The following is a 22,243-nucleotide window of genomic DNA, read 5'->3' as shown; positions in this document are numbered from 1 at the left end:
AACCTTCTTCCACAAGCTCAAAATCATATAATTAATCCTATTAAGAGGTACTCTATATTAAGGAATAAATTTGGCTTGGAGTGGACCCATGTTAATCTTGACAGCAACTTTGGATAGCCACTTAGAGTTCACTGTATGAGAAAACAGTTTCGGAGGGAGACCAATTTCCAAAGGACATGGAATCCATAGGAAATGCATGAGGGGGAATTCCATAAGTATATGGTTCATGCACAATCACATATGACTTCCGTTCACATGGCCAGGAATTATATTTGAAAGATGCTGGAGAACGTTCCTTTGTCTTCTTAACAATGGAAAGGCATTCCATGCAAGCACCAGGTACCACATGGCCTAGAGCTGAAAGTTTACTAGGCTGAATTACTAAAGGAATTATGAGTGTCACTACCACCTCTTAACAGAAGGTGCGAGCGGGAGCCACACACCTGTGCGTGGTGACCTCTGCTCAGCAAACCCTGCCCCCAAATCTTTCCTCGATGAATGTCGCATCACTCCCTTGCCCCAGAATGCTCCTTCTCCTTTTAGATTCCAAAAGCCTTTCTCTTCCTCACCCAGCCTGACCTGCCATGGCCCACCAGCTCTGGTTCAGGGTGTAAGAGGAAAGCTTCTGGCCACACAGATCCTTAACCCACACGAACTTGGAGCAACACTAATAAACCCCCTTGATCTAGAAATAGAAAAAGCCATGGGAACCTTTAGTGGGCAGCTGGGCAGTGATGTTTCTGTTACACCAGTCCCCCTGGCAGCATTCCACCGCTTGGCCAGGAGACGGAGGGGTCTTACACGTCATCTTCCCCTGCTCGTAAACCTGAAAGCAGCCCTTCTGGTAGACGTGGAAGCCATCGTTGATGCTCAGAGAGGAGAAACACTGCTGGCCTTCGCAGTGGTCCTCGTTCCCGCAGGAGAGGCCCTCACACACACACATGTAAAGCTTCGAGTTGACTTTGGGCTTCTCATCTGCAAAGGAGAGGTAAGAGGGGAAAAGGATTCACTCATATGAGCTTTATCACTCTCAGAGGGAAAAAAAAATCAGGTTTCCCTGTGATCACCCCAAACCCGATCACAGAGACATCACCACTAACCAGTGTCTACACTCCACAAGACTATCACACAACCAAATAATAACACCATCCTAGTCCGTGGGTCCATCCGTCCGTGCTGTGTAGCCTCCTTAAGAACTTGCTAGCACAGAGACCTAGCAAGGGGCTGTCCAGACTCGTGGGGAACCCCTCTCTCATATCCCCAGTTCCTGCATCTAAAAAGCAATATTTGTTAGGAACATACACTTCATCACCTTTATTTTATACCCCCCCCCAATGGCTCCTAAATAAATATATGGCAACCATTAGCACCATTTCCTGCCAGCTCTGCCCCTGGAAGCAAGCAATGATTCGGGACTTGAGTGCTTCTGAACACACTTGTAAAAGAGTCAATAGCTACAAACCCAAGTTCTCAACCTTCTTAGCCAGATGCTAGACTACATGTGATAATGATGATGACGATGACGATGATGATGATGATGATGATGATGATACTGGAGTCTGTATATTGGTTAAAATTACAATTAGTAGCTCTTAAGAACTATCTACTGGTAGGGAAGAAGGGGGGGAAACTGGCATCAAATACTCAGGCGGAAGGCACAAACAAAGGGAGGGAAACTATATTTAAACCATTAGGTAACAGGTATGACCAGGGACCAGGCAGTTCCCGGTGACGCCACCGAGAAGCAAAGCAAAGTGAGACAGAACCGTATCCCAGGGAGGCACACTTCCTCCGACCTCCCAGCTGTCTTTCTGCAAACACTTATTTGGAGTTCCATTTTCACATCGTTCTTTCCACCTCCCTCATCAGGATGATTAGTTCAGACTTGCTGCCTCCAACACTTTCCGCCAGCCAGGGAGCAAAGTGAAGACAGAATTTGCCAGTCCAGTCCTAAAGGCTATTCCTTAGCTAGCCAAGGGCACTGTCACCAAAGCCCTATTCAAGGAAATCCGACCTCTGGAGCAAGTCTCCCCCAAGGTCTCTGGCACAGGGAGGCTCCCCTCTGATCCTTGAACTCTCAATAGCACGTCTGTGAGATAACTGCTTTTTTCTTTTAAGTTAAAGAAAAAGAAAAAAAGCAAGAAAGGAAAAGAAAAAGAGGTCGGGTGCCTGTGCTTTTAAGACAAGACCTTAAAGTCAGGTCTTTGAAAATGTCAAGTTCATTTACACAGATTTGTGTGGGTGTGTATAGAGATGTGGGTTATCTCAAAAAGAAAAATGCGTTTTTAATCTTTCTTCTTCCCTCTTCAAAGAAGTGGAAATATAGTTCACGGCCCACTGTCGGGTGGGTGCTGCATCCCACAGAGTAAGTACATGCAGACACACAGACACGGTCTTCTGTTTATAAGTGACTTGCTAGCTCTTTTGAAAGCCACAAGGGGCTCATCCGAAAGCAAAGACATGCCTGAGGGCAGAGAAGCCAAAATAGCCTCTGCCGGTGCTATGTATGCCACCAGACCAACCCCTGAGGATCAAGAGCCCTCAGACTTTTCTAATGAATAAAAGCTTTAAGCAGCAAACAGATGGTAGAGGTAGTCTTTATTTTCTCTGCCTAGAGAGATCCAAGAAATATCCCTGCCCCTATCTACGTCTACAAGAATAAAAATCATATATATGTGTATATATACACATATAAATACATGCACACACACACAATCCAGCAAAAAAGCTTACTCTTGCCAAAAGAGAGTTGAAAGATAATATTTCTAGGGAGTCTAGACACGCTTGCCACTCTTGACTGGCATGAAACTGGGCTGAGACCTGCCAGCTCCGCTGCCCGACAGGTGATGGCTCTTGAGAAGGAACCGAACCGGGAAGGGGAGTTATTGGGAAGTTAATGATGTCATAGTGATGGGTGTGTGACCTGAAATGAACATTAAATGACTGTATTTTAAAAACTGAAATAAGGCAACGGGTACAAATTTAAAACGCACACTTTAATTGTAGAGGATTTGTAATCATATTTATCCAAGAGCATAGTTAAGACACTGAAAAGGACATCAGCCGATACTAGGTTGAAGATGAAGAGCTAGTTAGTTGTGATGAAGAGATAATATGAAAACAAAATAAAGGAGTTATCACAGACTGATGGATGGATAACCAAAGATCATTTAGTCAACGCACTGCACCAGAAATACCAACAAACTGTAAAGATCGTATTCATCACTGAGCCTATAGAATGGATGGATGGTCAGAGAACGGGGCTACAGCTCACGGAGAAGCACAGGACGCATGGGTGAACTGCCCAGGTTTATCTACAGCAGTGGTTCTCAACCTTCCTAAGACTGCGACCTTTAATACAGATCCTCATGTTGTGGTAACACCCAGACATAAAATTATTTTTGTGGCTACTTCACAAACGTAATTTTGCTACTGTTATGAATTGTAACGTAAATATCTGTTTTCTGATGGTCTTGTGAAAGGGTCATTCGACCCCCAAATCACCCCCCAGGGGTCATTGGACCCCAGGGGGCCGCAACCCCCTGGTTGGAGAACCACTGAGTTATAGCATCGTAATATACAAAGAAGTAAACAAACACACGCAGATAAATGCACAGTCTAAGACAACAAAAATTCACACTTTGTGGTTGTAATAGTATGTTTCTAGTGTGAGCTGTTTGCAAAGCTGTAGCCTAAATTAAACTCTACAGCCATTGACATTGGAAGAAACGCCACTTTCCCAAGGCCTCTAGCTTTTGACAAGATACATAGTCTGACAGGTGTTTGGACTATAACCAGAGCGTTTTACCAGACACAAGAAGCCTCAAGTCATTTTAACATTTAGTGGGGCCACTTCTGTCCTGCACAAAGGCATGAAGCAACATTAACCTTCATCAGCTCTCACCCCTGCTGCCTCAAACAAGTATCCTTCAACCTTCTACTCACTTCTTACAGTTTTATAGAAAGAAATAAGAGTTCCTGCCTGCTTTCCTGCCAGCGATTCTTTTCAATCAAATGTCAAAATGCCTGGTTTACCTAGCCTTGCTCTCCAGACTCAGGACAAAGAAAAGAGGCAACAGGAGAAGAGCTGGTATAGGTATAGAATAATTAACTCCATCTTTGATATGGAACCAAGAGCCAAGCATGAATCCAAAACCTCCATCAAATCTGGTTCTCCCATGCTTTCCTCCCAACATTTCATTTATTTAATTGGTACATTCCCATAAAACTAATGAGTAAATCTTTTATGCACTTACTTTACACACACACACACACACACAAACACACACACTATAAATGAGAACCTTGAGTTCATAATACAAGATGGCAGTCTGGGTTAGTTTGAAGAGACGTCAAAGCAATTTTCTGAGTTAGGGTTACTAATTCAACAAAGGCTAAGAGGAAGGCAGAACACACTTAGCTGCTAATATCCACAATTCTTAGGAATACAACAAGTCTCAAAACGCCCATGACTCACTTTTTCAGTCTGGTAAAATTTAACATTCACCATAACATGTGTGGGCCTGTTTTATTTTATTTGGGCTGGGTGTTGGGCTAGGGGTTGGGCTAGGGGATGCCTTTAAGGGCTACATATAAGAACGTGTGGGTTCCTGATCTCTCAGACCATGAGATCAATACACTATCATTGTGTCATGTGCTGCTTCTCCGTGGCTCAACAGGAAGTGTGATATATCTAAAGTGAGTATAGTCTTTACACCTGCCTGTACGAATAACCAGGAAGTGCCCTGGCAGAAGGCAGCAAGCCTACTCCGCCTAATTGACATTCATTTAAATAATTCAGTAATTTAAATGTCAAGCCAGAGGTATTCCCTCTCTGCAAGCTCACCCACATTGTTTGTTCTAGAAGGCACGTCCCGGCATTACTCAGTGTTATGGCTGGGTCTGCTTGGTCTTTGCTCCTTCTATCATCAGAACCAGGGCCCTGTGAAAATGCGCTCAGCTGGAGCTGGCTGGGAACAGACTGGAGAATTCGGACCACAGCGGATGGCTGCTTCCTATCAAGGGAGAAGCCAGCAAAGTGGGAGATCAGGGCTGTTCTGCAAGCCAGAGGCACAAGCTGGGAGTCCCCAAGAGTTCAAGCAGCCACATCTTTAAAAAGATTTTTCCAGGCCTGCAGTGGTAGCACTTCCCTTCAATCCCAGCACTTGGGAGGCAGAGGCAGGGGGATTTCGGGTTCCAGGACAGCCAGGAATTTTACATAGAGAAACCTTGTCTCAAAACTGCCCCCCCCATGAAAGATTTTTTTTTCTTGTTCTGGGCAAGGCTCAACTCACCATCTGGACACACACAGTCACTGGGAGATGATTCCAGACTGGCAACGGAAGACGCAAAGCAAAGAGCAGCTCAGACTTTTTCAGATGGTTGATAGCTTGGGACAATCTTGGGATTCGTCATAACATTATTCACATTTATGTTGAACTAGGACTTCAGCAATTGAGACAAAATACTGCAGACTCCCCTGTCCCCACCTGAACAGTGGTGTACTGCATAATGCTTACAGCATTCAAACAGATTTTCGTTCTACATGGTGCACAAAAGCCCACATTTCCCACTAAGATCTTTAACGCGAGACAGATGAGAAAATGCTGCAGACTACCCTGCCCTGCACCCAGGAGCCAGGCTAGGGGTCATCAAAAGGGGACAGGCTGAGTTTTTAACAGGCGCACCTTAGAGCAGGATCAATAATAATGTAGTAATTAGAAGGTGATTATAAAAGCCCCATAGTGCAGAACTTGTATAAGCTAAAAAAGGGAACTCCAAACATCCTTGGCCTCCTTCCAGCAGTCCAAACGACTCATTCATCTGAAAAGGCAGTTTATATTAGGTTTATAGATTATGGGAGTCCTTCCACCGGGCTCCTAATCTGGGAGCCCTGTTTGGCGCCTCTCCAGAATTTGCAAGCATTTGAGATCTCTGGCATTAAACAAAGGCTTAAAGAAGGATTTTGCAATGCCAGGTTTCATTGCCAGCAAGCCTGCTCCTCAGACAGAAACACAAAGGTCTATCCGGAATGTCTACTGAGCGGCCCTTGATCCTCTGGCAAGAAGGCGGGCTGTATATGTTTGAGGCTGAAACTCACCAGGGGTGCAAATGCTGTCTACACACTCCTATAGGGAATCAACATCTTACTCTTTTTATTTTTTAAGTCAGAAATACTGATACGTAGGAAAGTTGTAAAGGCAAGAAACAAATCCATCTCAAGAGCAACGGGAGAACAGAGGGAGTCAAAGGCTCTAAAATAGAATGACAACAAGGAAGTCCAAGACTTCTGAGCTCAGGATGTAGCTACTCCAAATGCGTTTCTCCTGAGTGCTCTCTAACTCAGTGAGTGGCATGCCCATTCATGCAACCACACAGGCTGATGGTCGCTGGCTTCAGGCATCTGCAACACAGACTATAGTCTGACTCATGCAGCTCTTCACCCTGCCCTTACCAGAACTTGGGAGTCCTCAGGAAGCCTCTTCCTGCTACAGGATCTTACAGGTTCTTCATGGAACCCCTCCACATGGCATTTATTCCCTGACAGGACTAACTCTACTTAGTGGATCTCCCCTTGCCTGCTAGAGCCCAGCACTTGAATCTTTCAGAACAGACGGCTCTCCAGCCCTTTGTTCTGATGACCAGCAACCATGAGGATGGGACCTACACCTACCGGCAGTAGCCTCCATACTTGGCAGTACCAACCTGACGGGTATTTGCTTCAGCATGAATTTTCCATTCACAGAAAACGTTCAGGGGTGGGAAGAGACCTGATGCTGGTTTGCAAGCCATAAACTCTTCAAATGTCAGCACAGATCTTCAGGCAAGGCTTAGTCACTTGCCAGTGTGTCCGTGCAAATCATTTCTTCCTAGAGGGGGGCCATCCCACCATCACGGCTGTTCACTACTTGGGCTCCCAGTGGGTGGAAAAATCAGTATCTTCTATGAGAATGTAGGCTTGTGTGTGTGTGTGTGTGTGTGTGTGTGTGAGAGAGAGAGAGAGAGAGAGAGAGAGAGAGAGAGAGAGAGAGAGAAAGCTTGTTTGTTTATCAGAGGCCAGAAGTAAAATGTAAGCATTCCTTAAATAAAGAACTCTTAAACACACTCATAAAACAGCTGGGCTTTGTGGGTGGTCTTCCTTTGGCTAGCTGCTCCATGGACTCTGGGCTGCTAGGATACTCCCATGATCAAGGTCATTAATACACAGTCTGTGCCTTCAAGGCCAATCAGTTTGGAATGATCCATAGAGCCCCTGGCTGCCCAGCAGGGCAAATCTGTCCCGGTCTTTGTTGCCGCTGGTAAATTCAGTAGGGAATGGGGAAGGAAGAGTGAGTTCTCACCTTCCCCTTAGCGCTCTACTGAAGGTAATGAGGAACCCTAAGTCATTCTATATTTGAACTTCTGAAGCTGGGGGGGGGGGCGCGGAGGTGGGGGTGCCATCTGTTTATTTTATGCCTGGGCTGACTCTGAAATAATCCCCACAAATTAAGCCTATTGCAGCAGCTACACCTTCTGCTTCAAAGCCAAAAGCTCGGCCTGTGTTCCGGTTACGAAGAGATGAAGGAATAGTTTGGGCAGCAACCACAGACAGCATTGGCCGGGCTTTTCCGTGTTTCTTATGACCCTCTGAAAACAGCAGTCTTGGCTTTAACACAGGCACCCAGTCTAGAAGGCAACTCCTCAACCTGGGAGAAAATAACAGAATAATGACCTCTCCACTTTGTCTGCAAGCCTCTTGAAGCAACACTTCACAGAACAAAGGGTTGCGGGCCTGAAGGGAATCACGTTTGGAGGAATATTTTCGGAGCCCAAATATATCACTGTTGCTCTACACAAGCCAATGCCCGTGTTGGAACAAAGCTCCAGTTTAGAGGGCATGGCAGAGCCTGGAGGAAGAGGGCGACAGTCCCAGTGAATTATGAATGGTTCAGAGAAGTTGTTCTCTTTGCATTTGGAAGGAAGTAGGAGCAGGGGGCTGGCGATGCTTCCATCTCAGCCCAGGAGGCTGCGGGGGTGCAGAGAGAGGTCCTGGCCTCTTCTGTTGCTTCTCCTACTTGTGGGGACTTGCTTCTGAGGTTTCCCACGCAGGTTCTAAACTGAAATTTAAAGTGTGACAGAAAACCCTAAACAAGGAATGCCACATGGACTAGCCAATAGAGGAGTGACTGAAGCCCCAGGACCTGCCTTTGCTCTCTCCTCTCTGTGTCCTGTGCTAACCTTCTCTAAGGACTCAGGAGGCAGAGCTCCTCCAGAATTATCAATCTGGGATCTGGAAACCACAGGAAACTTCAAGCCTACCTTTCCATCTTTCAGGGATGTTTCAACCAGAGATAAACCCTCCCGACTGGAGCATGGGGCTCCAGTTTGCTTAAGAACAGTCTCAAAGGAGGCCCTGCTGATGCACCAAAGGTAACAAAGTAAAACGTCTCGAATTAGTCAATCATCCTCCCTTGTTCCCTGCTCTGTCCTTTCCCAAAGAAACAAAGAAACAATGAATTAAGACTTCCTCTGATTAACAGTTAAGAAAGAGGGAAAGAACTGGTGCACGGTTCAAACTTCTGATACTGTTACTGCCGCATCCCACCCCATTTCCCAAGTCATCCTTAAGGCCTGTTTAGTGTTCCACTGCCGGCTAACAGAGACACGATCCCATGCCTTTGGATGCATACGTGTGTCTTTGGATGCAGTGTGTAGACCTTTGCAGCCTCAGGAACTCCTTCCCTAGTAGTCAACTTCAAATGATCAAAGGAATTCAACACATTGGAGAAAACTGCCTTATTAGCCACCAACTAAAAACACTACAGTCACCACGAGAAGGTGGAGTTTGAGCCATTTTGAGCCTCATTTTAGCGCTAGCCCACAGAAAGGTCCCAGGTGCCTACACTCAAGGTGGAAAGAGCGAGGCTTTCTCGTGGCTGCACAGAGGACTGCTCTTCCAATCCTACCATCTCAATCCCTGCAGTTTGCTGAGCCATTCCTAGCTTCTCCAGTCCTCTTGGACCTCGGCAGAAGAACCCCGGCTAAATCTGAGATGTGTCACAAGGCCTCTGGCTGAGGAGCAAGAATATCTAAACACAACAGGCAAGAGTTTCCGCAGACTCCCTTTGGCTCCTGCAGCCTTGGATCACTGACGGCCTAAAGATAACCCAGGTATCTATGAAGGGCCACTTTTAAATAGAAGCTCAAACACCACCGGTCATTTCAGAAGTATTTCCTTGTGGAGCCTGCCTACATCCTCACCCGGGTGCCAAGGCCACTGAAGAAATGAAAGCCCAGAAGGAACTGGCAAAAAACTTTGAGAGGTAAACAGCACTCAGCGTACTGTGGTTCCATTCTGTAAATGCATGTGCCCACAATCCCACTATGGCTTAACAAGGGAAACACCTCCTAGGAGCCATCCACTGGCAAGCACTGGGGATTGAAGAGCGGGTGTGGAATGAAATATAACAGCTTAACTCAATGTTTTGCTTTCTAAAGCAGAAATTATGCCTGTTTTTCCTTCAGACACATACTTGACATAGGTGCCCCCAGAAACCCCGACAGCCACAAGTACAGCACGAACCTGCTCAAAATGCATTGCTGGCTTGCTTTTGTGTTTTATTTTGTTCTGTTCATTCTTTAAGGAGAGCCAAAGTCCCCAGATCTTCCTACGAACCATTAAAATCTGCCAGCACCTCACCTGCCTCCCAACCGAGTCCACATTGTCCTAAATGGCAGCCGGCCAGGTGCTGGTGTACAAGGGACAGGTGCTCAGGGAACTATTTTCAGATGCTATCAGCTGCCGGGCCCTGCACATGCTCAGGAGGGAGGCGAGTCTTGGTTGCGGTTCAAACTCTGGGCGGCCGACAGACATGCACCTTGCCCAGCTGCCAAGCCAGCCAGCTGCCCAGCGCTCCTCCCAAGATGAGAGCAAGGAAAACAGCGTAACCTGGCCAGCCGGCATGCCATTGAGCAAGCCGTACCTCTCAGTTCACTGTCTGGGTTATTCTGAGATGCTTATTGACGCTCCATAGCAACCTGGGAACAAAGGGCCAGCTAAGCAGGGTTTAAATGTCCTGCGAAAGTTGCTAGAAAAGTCAGCAGCCCAGACTTGACTTCATTTAAAAAAAAAAAAAAGACTGTGGAATGATTCGATGATTATTGTTGAGCCAATGTCGTTTTATTATTATTTATGAGCTACCTGGAATGAAGCTTTACTTTTTGAATGTAAGTCTTTTTCAGTTGCCCCTACTTGGTAGTGTTAGTTGGGACGCCTTTGAAAGTACAGCATGTGGACCAGCTTGCTTCAAAACTGCAGGGGTGGGCAGAAGAAGACACGGAGGCTGCAGGAGGGAAGGGCGGGCCTAACAACCCAAGTTCAAACCCCCAGAACAAACATAAAGGTGGAAGGAGAGAATTTCCTGCACAAAGTTGTCCTCTGATCTCCATGTGCACAGCACGGCATGCAAGCACATGCGCAAAACAATAAATAAATGAATAATTTTATTAATGGTGGGAGGACTTGTATTACTCATTCCTTCTTCTCCGCACCTTGCCGTAGCCCATGACCAACCCCCCCCCCCACCCGTAGACCTGTACCGTAACTCGCCAAGGCCTTCAGAGTGGATGGCAAGCACCTTAGACTGCATTCTTGGTACTGACTGAGTAATCCCCTCTCCTGACTTTCGGTGTCTCCCCCACCCTTTCCTTTCCCCTCCCTTCTTCTCTGGGCCCCACTTCTCTGGGCCCCACCCATTCCCTGCCTAAAATGCCCTCCTCAATCCCTTTTTTGCTGGTTCAATGCCTGTTCATCCTCACGGCACTTCCTCCCTCCACTGCCAAGCCCAACATCTGTGAGGTCAAAAACCCCTGGCAGGAGAATACGAGGGCTGTGTTGTAGCTCTGGGTTCACACAACTGGAGTGTGACTCCTGGACATCAGAACCCACTTCTTAGCTACATCTGCATCACAGCCGTGGCTTTGTTTGCAGCTGACGCCTGCAGGAACTCACGGACTGACGGATCTTAAGCAACTCTTGTGCTAAACTCAAAATAAAGGCCTTGAAAGGGTGTGAGTGACCTCTACCATCTTCACAGCTCAGACCAAGTCCCTCTGGCTCTTACGCTACCATTTTCATATTACAGAAGTCATTACTGCAGCCAATATTATTTATTCATTTGTCAAATATTTACTGAGCACTAATGATAGATGTCTTAGTTGCTGACCTAGTGCTGTGAAGAGACACCATACATAACCAAGAAAGCATTTAACTGGGGGCTTGCTTACACAGTCCATGATCATTGCGTCGAGGGCGTGTGGAGCAATGGCGACACTCACTGCTCTGGAGCCATAGCTGAAAGTTACTTCCTGATGCAGAGATGTACAGAAGAAAATGAGCTGGTCACGGGCTTCTGAAATCTCAAAGCCCACCCCCAGAAACACACTTCCTTCCACAAGGCCACACCTCATAATCCTTCTCAAATTCTGCCACTCCCTGGTGACTAAGCATTCAAATATATGAGCCTATGAGGTGGGGGGGGGGTCATTCTTACAAGCACTAGAGATGACACAGTGAACATGACCAACCCTCCACCTAAGGCTTACTCTATGAACAACCTGTGGCATGCATTTCCCCATGGTTCCTTGCAACAAGGTGATGCTGGAACCGCCATCATTGTACAGTAGGATAAAGAACACGGAAAGGTGTGGAAAGGTATGGAAAGGTAAAAGACTCACACAGATGTGCAATAAAAAGGAAGACGGCTTAACGATGGTGATCAGCTATGTCTCCTTCCTGATTCCTATACCAAATTCTTAGACCCAGCCAAGATTTAAAATAAGTTTATTTAAAATAGATCCTCAGATTGATTTTAACTGATGCCATCAAACATTATCCTAACCTGAAAAACAGAAAACGTGCATGTAATTAACTAGGCCATGAAGTCAAGAGGAAAGGGCGGCATTTCTAGGAAGCTACAGGGCATCCGACAGTGCCTTCCATGCTACCAGAGTCAAACTCAAAACCGAACTGTGCGGCTTGCTGTCACTTTCTATCCTTCATAACTGCTCTGAATAAATCTGTGGGTCTCCGTGGTTTTGAAACCGCAATGATTTTCCATCAATCCTAGAGTGGGTACCAGAATTCCGAAGACAAACAAAACAAGGGAGGGAGGAGGGAAGAGGCCGTCTCCATTCCCCCTGCCACCAAAAGTTCCAGGAGAACTGTGCCTGTTTAAGGTGAATTCCACCATCATGTTCCAAAGAGAGACATCTCCCCAGCTTCTTCCTTCTCTCCCTCCTCCACGCGACACTCCACATATCCTGACAAGTCCACGGTCCGCACTAACCCACAAGAGCGCTAGCTACAGCGTCAGCCAGCTTTGCGGGAGACACTCTGCTCCTGGACTCAGGTTCGGCTGATTTGAACCAGGTCACTTCTTCCCAGGGCTGTGGCCCAGGATGAAAAGGTGTAAATGTAAGCTTCCCTTTGCCTGTCAAGTCAGTGGCTTGGAGAAAGAGAAGGACGCTGTAACCATAAATAAATAAATAATAAATAGAAGATTCTAGAACAGCTTCGGTGGCTAAGGTTGGGAGTCAAGGCTTCCAGCTAAGGTTCAACAGGACTGGGCAGGAAACTTTGGGGGAGTTCCCTGGGCATTTTCCCTTTAAAGCTATGGCTTTGACCTATTACTGGACAGCAAAGACAAACTAGACTCTTTGTTTTTTTTCTGTGAAAAATGATGGATTGAATTAAGGAAGGAGAAGAATAAAAGTAATCACTGTTTCCTGATGCCATCTTTTTAGATGGACGGGTTTTGACGCTTGCCCTTGGGTCCCACTCCAAAGGTTTCTTGCCATGAGTCACAGAGAGAATTTCAAAAACATGGCCTTGTGTCTCGCAGGATCTTGGAATGACTTGAGTTCTGGGTAATTAGGACTATTAGGAATAACCATTATCTATGGAAGCTTGTCTGGGGTCAGCCCAGGCTGCAGGGAGACAGTCCAGTTAACAGTGCCTTAAGAGTTGAAACTCACTTCTAAATGGGGTTTTCTTTTCAGTCCTATCCCACCCCCCCCAAAAAGTGAAAGTTGTAGACCTGACCCCTGATAGGCATCCCGTGTCATTAGTTTTGCTGTAAAGAAAATGGTATCTCTCCTCTCCCTCCAGAGGTCATCTTCACAAAAGAGAAGGCTTGGATGCATTTGCCCTACATACCACAGTTGACCCCAAGCAGAATCGCCTCATTTGCCTACAGAGTGAACTTGGTTGCCCATTTGTTCAATTCTTCATTTTGTCTGATCTTTCGTTTTGGTGAGTGCTACCCCCTCTGCTCTTCAACGGTTCACTTAGATAAACAGACGTGGCCCGAGTTTATGGCAGAAGCAAACAGTTCCCAGGAAGGAGCGGCTGAAAGAAACCTTTGTTAAGCCGCTCACCTTGTAGCACTTCATAGACAATCGCTTGGTTACAAGAGAAAACTCGATAAAAACAGAAGCAATTTTGGGAGAACATGCGGCTTCATCAGAGAATTGCATTTTAGGCCCTCCTAATGGCAAAAGGCCCAGTGGATCGCACATCTTTCCTTTAAGAAACTAATTTCATGATACAGTGAAGCAGAAGACTTTATTCTGAACAAAGGGGACAAATGACAGTAACAAGAAATGAGAACAACAAATTCAATACTGAGACGTTTCTTTTACATTCATTCGCCCCTTCAAGAACTTCCTGAGGCCTCAATAACAAGAAACTCAAAGAAAGGTTCATTCTATTCTTCCCCCCACTGGCAAAGAGGGGCACCTTTGTGGACCCTAACAAAAGTCTATTGAACTTACCCACTTCCCTCCTTCATTGGGTAATTGGGCTGGAAAGTCTGAGGGCTGATGGCCCTGGGAAGTCTACAATCCAGTCAACACAGAAAATCATTTAAGGCCAAAATCTGCAACAAAACAGTGCCTAAGTCCAGACTTCCTTGCTGTCTTCAAATCTAACTGCGGTTTGTCAATTCAATAAACTGGGGGTTGTCGGAGCTTTGACAGACTTCCAAAAAAGCAGTCACCGTTTTAATCTCCATGTCATGGTTTCCACCTGCAAACGCACATGGAGACAAAGAGAGAGGCAAGCTCGGAGACTCCAGCTTCTCCCTGGTGGCATAATAGCAGTGTTTGAGCATGATTAGTCTTATTACTGGGAAGGAAAGGCAAGAATATACAGGTAATTAGGACTCGAGTGCTCTTCTCTCTGAGAGCAAACAAAACTCTTCCTGCAGCTAGGGCTGTACAGATAATGAAAACGAGGGATGATTACCCGGAGGACAGACAAGAGACCTGGAAAACACAAACCCAGGTGAAGGGGGCCTCATCCTTGGCCCACGCTCTCTTCTCACCCCCTCCAGCAAACTGCACTGAGCTGGAGCCCAGCATGTACCACACAGGGGATGAAGGTGGATGGATGTAAAAGTTTGAAGAGGATTGATGGCTGAAGCTTGTGTATATCATATCTCACAGTAGGCCTTTGTTGGCCGTGCACCCTCAGGAGCTTTCACCAATCTGAAGGTACAGCCAAAAAAAAAATGCTACTGTCTTATTAGAGTAGGGTTATGAAAAAATAATTAATACGAGAAATAATATAGAGCTGTAAACCCAATAACTGGAACATATTAAATATCCACTGTTACCTACAACCGTCAAAAAGGTAGTGTGAGCCGGGCGGTGGTGGCGCACGCCTTTAATCCCAGCACTCGGGAGGCAGAGGCAGGCGGATCTCTGTGAGTTCGAGGCCAGCCTGGTCTACAAGAGCTAGTGCCAGGACAGGCTCCAAAGCTACGGAGAAACCCTGTCTCGAAAAACCAAAAAAAAAAAAAAAAAAAAGGTAGCGTGAGAGCCAAAGTCACACTTTAAGTATAAATTCTTTGCATAAGACTTCTCTGAAACAAAAAGGGCTCTGACCTGAGAGCCCCTTGCTCAGGGACAGATAGTTCTTGAAATGCTGGAGGCTATTGTTTATCAGAGATAACAGCCCCAAGTTTTCCAGCCTCTAAAGAAGCTTGTTTGACTCCTCTGAAAGGATGTACTTGATCACTGTGAGTGGGAGATTCACAGGCAAGAAATACAACAGGTTATACACTTGCCCCCTGATTGGATGAGGCTGAACGCAGCAGGATGTGTGTTTGACCCTGATGGGAAATGCAAGCAATGAATTCTGGGGGTTTTCCTTCTTTTTTTTTTCTCTGAAGCTTTTGGAGCCTGTCCTGGAACTCGCTCTTGTAGACAAGGTTGGCCTCGAACTCACAGAGATCCATCTGCCTCTTCCTCCCTAATGCTGGGATTAAAGGAGTGTGCCACCACCACCTTAAGCCCTTGAAAAACTTGATTTGGGGTCATTTCCCAGGAACCTGTGGATGGACCTGGCCAGAGCCCATCCACCTGGTCAGTATTTAATTAAAGTTTGCTTCAAATTTGGCTTTAAATTATGGTAGTGGTCTTATTCTCGGCATTGAGATTAACATTTTCTACAATAAACAGCATTTTCTAAGTTTCCATATTTGGATGAGAAAATATTTTCTTACTTTTTTTCATGCTGATTAGTTCCACAGAACCTGGGGACTATTCTGAAGTCCATTCAAATGCTATGCTATCTCAATTACTTCTTCTGATCTATTACTGAACTGTTTACACATTTCTAATCAATGTTTAAGAACACTCCATAATATTCAAATCAGATTGACTATATCTAATGCCTCACATATTTCTTTCTTTGTGATTTAAAAAAATTCAACATTCAAAATTCTTGTAATGTACACTATATTTTCATTATCAACTACCCTCCTACTTTTCAACAGCACACCAGAATTCACTTCTCCCATCTAACGTAACATAGGGGCCACTGACCAATGCTCTCCCATCTTTGCTTGCTTTTTGCAGAGTCTCCCTGTACTGCCCTGGCGGGTCTTGAACTCTTAGGCTCAAGCTATCCTCTTACCTCAGCATCCTGGACAAGAGTGCAGGTGCATGCCACCAAGTGCCCTTTGTTTGTTTCAGGGACTAAGTTTGTACATCAACATCTATCACAACAAAATATCTGTGACTTTTTGCGTGTGCCCCAAGAACATCGGGTGGCCTCAGCAAGACATAGCTACTAGATGGCTTCTACTGCCCAGCATACATTTAATGGGAGTCTATTTTCTTTTCAACTCGTAATCTACAAAGCTCGGCACCAGACTTTTATTATCTTTCCTTAGTATTTCTCTCTTTCAATTAAGCATTTTGTACCTAAATTTTACTTTATAACTGAGTGTATTGCAAGCAATTTTTTTAATCCTCAGTGTATATATAAAAACCAAAAGTTCCTTTTATAGAATATACTACTGACAACTAACAAAGCTAAATCATAAAAAGGAAAGAAGGTGACCAGCACCCAAGCCAGTCATGAACGTGACAAGCACACTCCAACTTAGGGTACTCATAGAATGTTACAGGGGAGGGTCAGTTGTCCACATTCAGGTCACTAGCTGAATTACAGTAGTGGTGGTCTACTAACTAGTAAAATCTTAGTGGCAATCCATTTCCCTATCAGCTCAGAACAATGGGTTTTATTATCTATTTCCAGTACGCAGTCATTTGCCTGTCTGGGGGAATGAATGGGATGGGAAAGAAAGAGGAATCAGGGAAGTGAATAAGGTCAAACCACATGGTATACTTGCATTGAGATGTCTTCGTGACACCATCACTGTGTATAAATGCCAGTAAAGAAAGAAAGAAATATGGTGAGATGGGTCATTTATAGAAATATAAATAAATGTGTACAGAGTTCACAAACTAAAAGTGAAAATACAATGTAGAGAAAATCCTAAATAGTATGATCCATTTTATATAAATGTCACTAAATATTGAAAATAAAGAGGTCATTTGCTGGATCCTACAAAGCTTAAGTGCTAGAAACACAGAGGGAGGAAAAAAACAAAAAAACAAATCCAGAACAAGGTCCTTAACGCGACTGCACAAATGTCCCTCTCCTCCCTCCCTCTTTGCTGTTTTCCTTCCCCTCTCTTCTGGTTCTTTCCAACTCGATCTCTGTTCTGGTCTCCTTTTCTCTCCTGTCTTGCTTTCATCACAGGTCCAACGTGATATTAACTGAAATCAAAAGGCATGACTTAATTAGCATATGGAGAGGTAGAATTTGGAGAGAACTTAGTTTCCAAGATTCTTGAGACTTTTTTTTTAGCAATGAGCATTAAAGCACTGAGTAAAAGGACCAAGAAATGGGTCCTCCAAAATGTCCTACTGAAAAGCACCGGTAACTCAGCCAATACTTCCAGCTTCCTCCTACGAATGCCGAATGCCTTCAGCACTTGCAGGACAGGATCGTCTGGGGCACCACCTGCCACGCCTACGAGAGCATTGCGATGTCTTTAACAACATTCATTGCTGAGAGCTGTCTAGACAGACTCTAGATATCCAGACTAGGCTACAGCAGCGCTGCTCAACAGAAACAAAATAGAAGCCACCTTACTAGAACTAATCTAAATGTTCTCACAGTAAAAAGATGCACACAAAACCTTCGTTTTTGTTGTCTTCAAAACCCACTTGTATCTTACACTTGGAGACCTCCTTGACTATTACCTACATTCCAATGCTACATGTAGTGGATTTGGGACTCCCAAAGAGGACAATGGAGAGAGAAAGGGAAGGAGTGAGGGATACAGAGAGAGAGAGACAGAGAGACAGAGAGAGGAGTTGGATGGAAAGATGATAGAAGATAGGTAGATAGATAGATAGATAGATAGATAGATAGATAGATAGATAGATAGATAGATAGACAAGCAGACAAACAGACAGACAGATGATGGATACATAGATAGATACAGATATATAGATAGATAAAGTAGAAACAGATCCAACAAGGTAAGTCTAAAGTTCAACAAAATAGCTCCTAGGACACCGAGTTCTGACTTTTCTGCAGAGTTGGCTTCACTAACCAGATTAATTATTTGCCTCCTTGGAAGCTCATCAATTATGCAAAGTGGACCCCTGCATCCCAAAGAACTCACAACAGGGACATGAGACTTATGTCTCATCTGATCAGAACAGGACTGAGAATCACTCTAAGCACTGCTCTTCCTGCAGGAACGTGTACAAAACAGACATGTTCCAGGGCACACCTTGATAGACTTTCAGATTTGCAACTGGAATACACTGACATAGCAACACGGGAAGGCGGGATTTATTATTGCTCAGAGTTAGGATTAACTTTTCCTTTCTTTCTTAGTCAGCTGTTTTGCTGTGTTCAAAAAGAGAAGTTCCACCCCTTAAGTAACTTTCCAGAAAGAAGGTAGGGAAAAGAAGGAATCAATAACAGTAAGAAAAAAACAGAGAAGCCCAAGGCTTTGAAATGCCTGATTACATCATGAGCTACAATTATCCCTGTGGTGTATGCATGCTTGTGTCCCCCTGAAATCCATGGTGACAGTAGTAGTAGAAGTTAGGACAAGTGAGAGAGCATGAGCAAAGACCCTCGGCGTGCGCCTGTGATGGTTCGATGTCACCCAGGTAGAGTCTCAGTGAAGGAGCCACTGGATTAGCCTCTGAGCATGTCTGTGGGGGAACCGCCTTAAGGCTACTGCGGGCAGCGCCATTCCCTGGACAGGGAAATCTGAATGATGTAAAAGTAGAAAGAGCAGAACAGAACAGAGCAAGCGAGGGAGCACCCATGCATTCGTTTCTCTCTGCTCTCGACTGTGCAGGTGATGTAACCAGCTGTCTGAAGTTCCTGCTGTCTTCACTTCCCTACTGCGGTGGACTCTAACCTGGAGTCACACCTGCGCATAAGCCTTTCCTTCCTTTAAAGCTGCTTTTGTCAAGGCATTTTAATCACAGCAACAGCAAGGAAACTGGGGCAGCGCCCTCATAAAAGAGATAGCTAGCCTTTCCACCATAGGACACAGTGAAAAAGCGCCACCTCTGGGCAATGAGTTCTCAGTCGACAGCAAATCTCCCGCCCAGCACTTTGAACTTGGCCTTCCCAGATGGAGAACTATAAACAATAAATGTCTGCTGCTTATAAGATAACCAGTCTGTGGTGTTTTGTTACAGACGCACAAACAGACAAAGACATAGCCTAAGTCATAGCAAGCTTGTTGCTTTGAGTGTGAGTTTTCTGTAGCCTAGGCTGGTCTCGAGTTCACTATGTGGTCAACGGTAACCTTCAGCTTCTAATCCTCTTGCCTTCACCTACTAGTAGCTGGGATCATATGCAAACGCCTCCATGTGTGTTTTATCAGGACAAGTTCAGATTACGCCTAAACACATTCGTTTACCTAAACAATTTGCATAATTAACTGAACCTAATATCTACCTGTTATACACAAAATCTTGTCTTGATGTATATTACATTTCCACCAAGTAAAACTACCATACAAACTGCAGGTGTTCTGGTCAGCTTTCCATAACTGCAACCAATCCCTGAGGTAATCAAATTAATAACAGAAAAGGGTTACTGGGGTGGGCAGCTGTGGAGATTACAGTCCATGACTGATTGCCACTGGAGGTTTGCAAACCATGAACCAACATATAGCAGTGTCTTGAGAACGGGGCAGGGGGCGCAGAGGAAGACTAATATCTCACAATCAGGCGTGAAAGAAAGAGAAATGGCAGGGCTTTCCACAAACTTCTAGGAGGGCAACCTCCCAATAACCAAAAGGCCTCTTGCTAGACCCTCCCCTCCTGCCGCAGCAGCGAACCTTTAACACACCGTGGTTCACTGCAGATAGATAAAACTATCAAAGGGGCCGCAGGTCTCTGTTTTCTTGACATTCTACCAAAATTTTTCATTATTCAGAAAATGCAACCATTGAAGGTAGAGCGCATGTAATTCCGATACCAGTGCCCACACAATGTAACAGCAGTCATCTAGTTTTTGAGGTAGATGGCTGAATACACATGTGTGTAACATCAGAATACCCCCTTTATCCTTACACCACACTTATAAGTGTGGAAACCATCAAATTCTAAACATATTACTCCCCACCCCCCGCCCCGCTGGCTTCCTTCTGCGATGTTTCTGTGTGTGAGTTAGTCCCAGGAAAGACTGGAAGTGGCTCTGTAGGTAAAGGTAAAGCCAAACCACTTGAGTTCAAGCCCCAGAACCGCTGGGTGGAAAAAGGGAACTGACTCCTGGAAGCTGTCCTCTGACCTCCACACGTGCCATTGCAGGCACACTTACACACACGTGCACACACGCAAAATAAACAAACAGATTTTAAAATGAGGCGCAGTAGGTGATAAAAACAGAAGTATAATAATATTATACTATAATAAGTATATTGACAGCTACTTAAAACTTAGGAATTGCTTATTCTGCATCTTCCAGGTAGCATGTTGGTCATATTTACCGTGGGCATTCAAAACAGTGGACACTGATGCACAGATAATAAATAGAAAGTACCACACTTCATAATATCTAATGTGCTTGGGCGCAGACAGCACAGAGTACCTTTGTTTACACAGATACTTTATCGTTAATTACACAATCGACTCTACTTCACCTTCATATTTATTTTTGGTAGGGTATCCCACGGAACCTTTAAAAACTGCACGCACATAAATCAAGATACGATGTGCATCAGAAGCGCACATGAAAGCAGTCAAGGGGCAGTGTGGATATTTATCATACGAAGGGTGTGTTAAATCAGACAGGATTAAGGACCAAATGCTTTATGGTAAGCCAAAGAACACACAGCACGATATGGTAACCAAGCAGCCGTGTGTCACGTACCTTCCAGACTCGGGGAAGGAAAAGCGATGACTATCAGCACAGGAAGGATCATGACTCCATCTACCATGGTATACCTGGGGAAGGAAAAGAAGACATGTAAGTCAGACCAAAAGTTAACCACAGGATGACAGCAAATCAGACCTACCATCTCCAAAGGCCACGGGGGCCTTCAACTGCACCCAACACAGAATGCCTTGGTGCTTAGTACATCTGAATATTCTCTGCCAATGGATCTGAACAAATCTTCAAAGGATTTAAGATTTCCCTCTGGCCAATGACCTCACCAAGGCTATGTCTCCAAGCCTACCTCCCTATGAAGAACTCAATTAAAAAATAAATGGAAAAATGTTGAAGATAAAACATTCTGAAAGACTCTAGGTTTGAATTTTACTCTACCATGACATTGGCATTATAGTACAAAAGACTGGCAGGCCAAGATCACGATTCTAACATGATGTTAAAGATATGAGACTGGATAATTCAAGGCAGGTCACTGTGGCTGAGCCTCACTTCTCCTCTGAAGGTTTGGAGGCTGAACTAGACCACCATGAAAACCCAAGAGGGAAACAAAGAATGTCTCCTCCACCCCATCTCCTGCAAACACCGCATTTCTACATCAACCTCGAGTTTTAAAAGGCTAGTCTGTTGAGAGGCTAGACACAAGACAGGAATACTTTCAAAATAAGAAATTATGTAAATTTACAGGATAGGAAATGTCCATGGAGAAAAAATAAGACAGTTGAAAGAAAGTTCAAGTTGGTGCCGGCCTAGAACTACATTGCAGAAGCTCACTTCCCTGAGTTAAGAACGTTCCCGTTGGAATTAAGTCCTGCAAGTATCAGGAATCTAATGAGAGTCTGATTTGGTGCAGTTTCCTGGATAGTGAAGTTAAGAACCTGGGAGAACTGTTCCATGAACAGGTCAGTGCACTGTCACGCTTCACAACAAGTGACAGAAGCCAGTAGATTATCTCCCGCGTGTCTGTTCAGAGTGCACACATGTGCGTAAGTGGGTGGGGTGGGTTCACATTTGTATTCAGGTGTGTGTGCACACCTGTGCAGGTATTTCAGTGACTGGAGGTCAACCTGGAGTGTCACTCTCTCCGGGAGCTATCCACCATGTTCTATGAGACAGAGTCGCCAAGTGAGACACGGGACTCAATGAAGAATTTAGACTAGCTGACCAATGAGTACACAGACACAACCTTCTCTGCCTCTCCAGCACTGGGATTATAAACTTAAACCAACCATGCTCAATGGGCGGTGGTAGCATATATTTTTAATCCTGGCACTCCAAAGGCAGAGGCAGACTGTTGCAGACTGGTCTACAGAGTGAGTTCCAGGACAGCCAGGGATACTCAGAGAAACAGTCTCTAATAATAATAATAATAATAATAATAATAATAATAATAATAATAATAATAATAATAATAATAATAATAATAATAATGTGATATTTTATTTGTGTTTTAAACAAAATAATGAAGATCAGAGT

General features: G+C 44.8%; 1 protein-coding gene across 1 annotated transcript in view; it reads right to left on the bottom strand.

Annotated features, from left to right (window-relative positions):
* Positions 1–22,243, bottom strand: part of Acvr1 (activin A receptor type 1) — a 118,677-nt gene that overhangs the window by 28,468 nt on the left and 67,966 nt on the right. The window contains exons 2-3 of the mRNA XM_075985168.1: positions 20,750–20,823; positions 712–975 (exon numbers count right to left, since the gene is read on the bottom strand). Of these exons, the coding sequence (XP_075841283.1) occupies positions 712–975; positions 20,750–20,816 (331 nt within the window). The 5' untranslated portion in view covers positions 20,817–20,823. The remainder of the gene's footprint in view (positions 1–711; positions 976–20,749; positions 20,824–22,243) is intronic.

The sequence above is a fragment of the Microtus pennsylvanicus genome, chromosome 9, assembly GCF_037038515.1.
Source record: "Microtus pennsylvanicus isolate mMicPen1 chromosome 9, mMicPen1.hap1, whole genome shotgun sequence".
In the NCBI taxonomy this organism is placed as follows: domain Eukaryota; kingdom Metazoa; phylum Chordata; class Mammalia; order Rodentia; family Cricetidae; genus Microtus; species Microtus pennsylvanicus.
The sequence above is the reverse complement of the archived record's forward strand: the minus strand, read 5'-3'. Positions and strand labels throughout refer to the sequence as shown.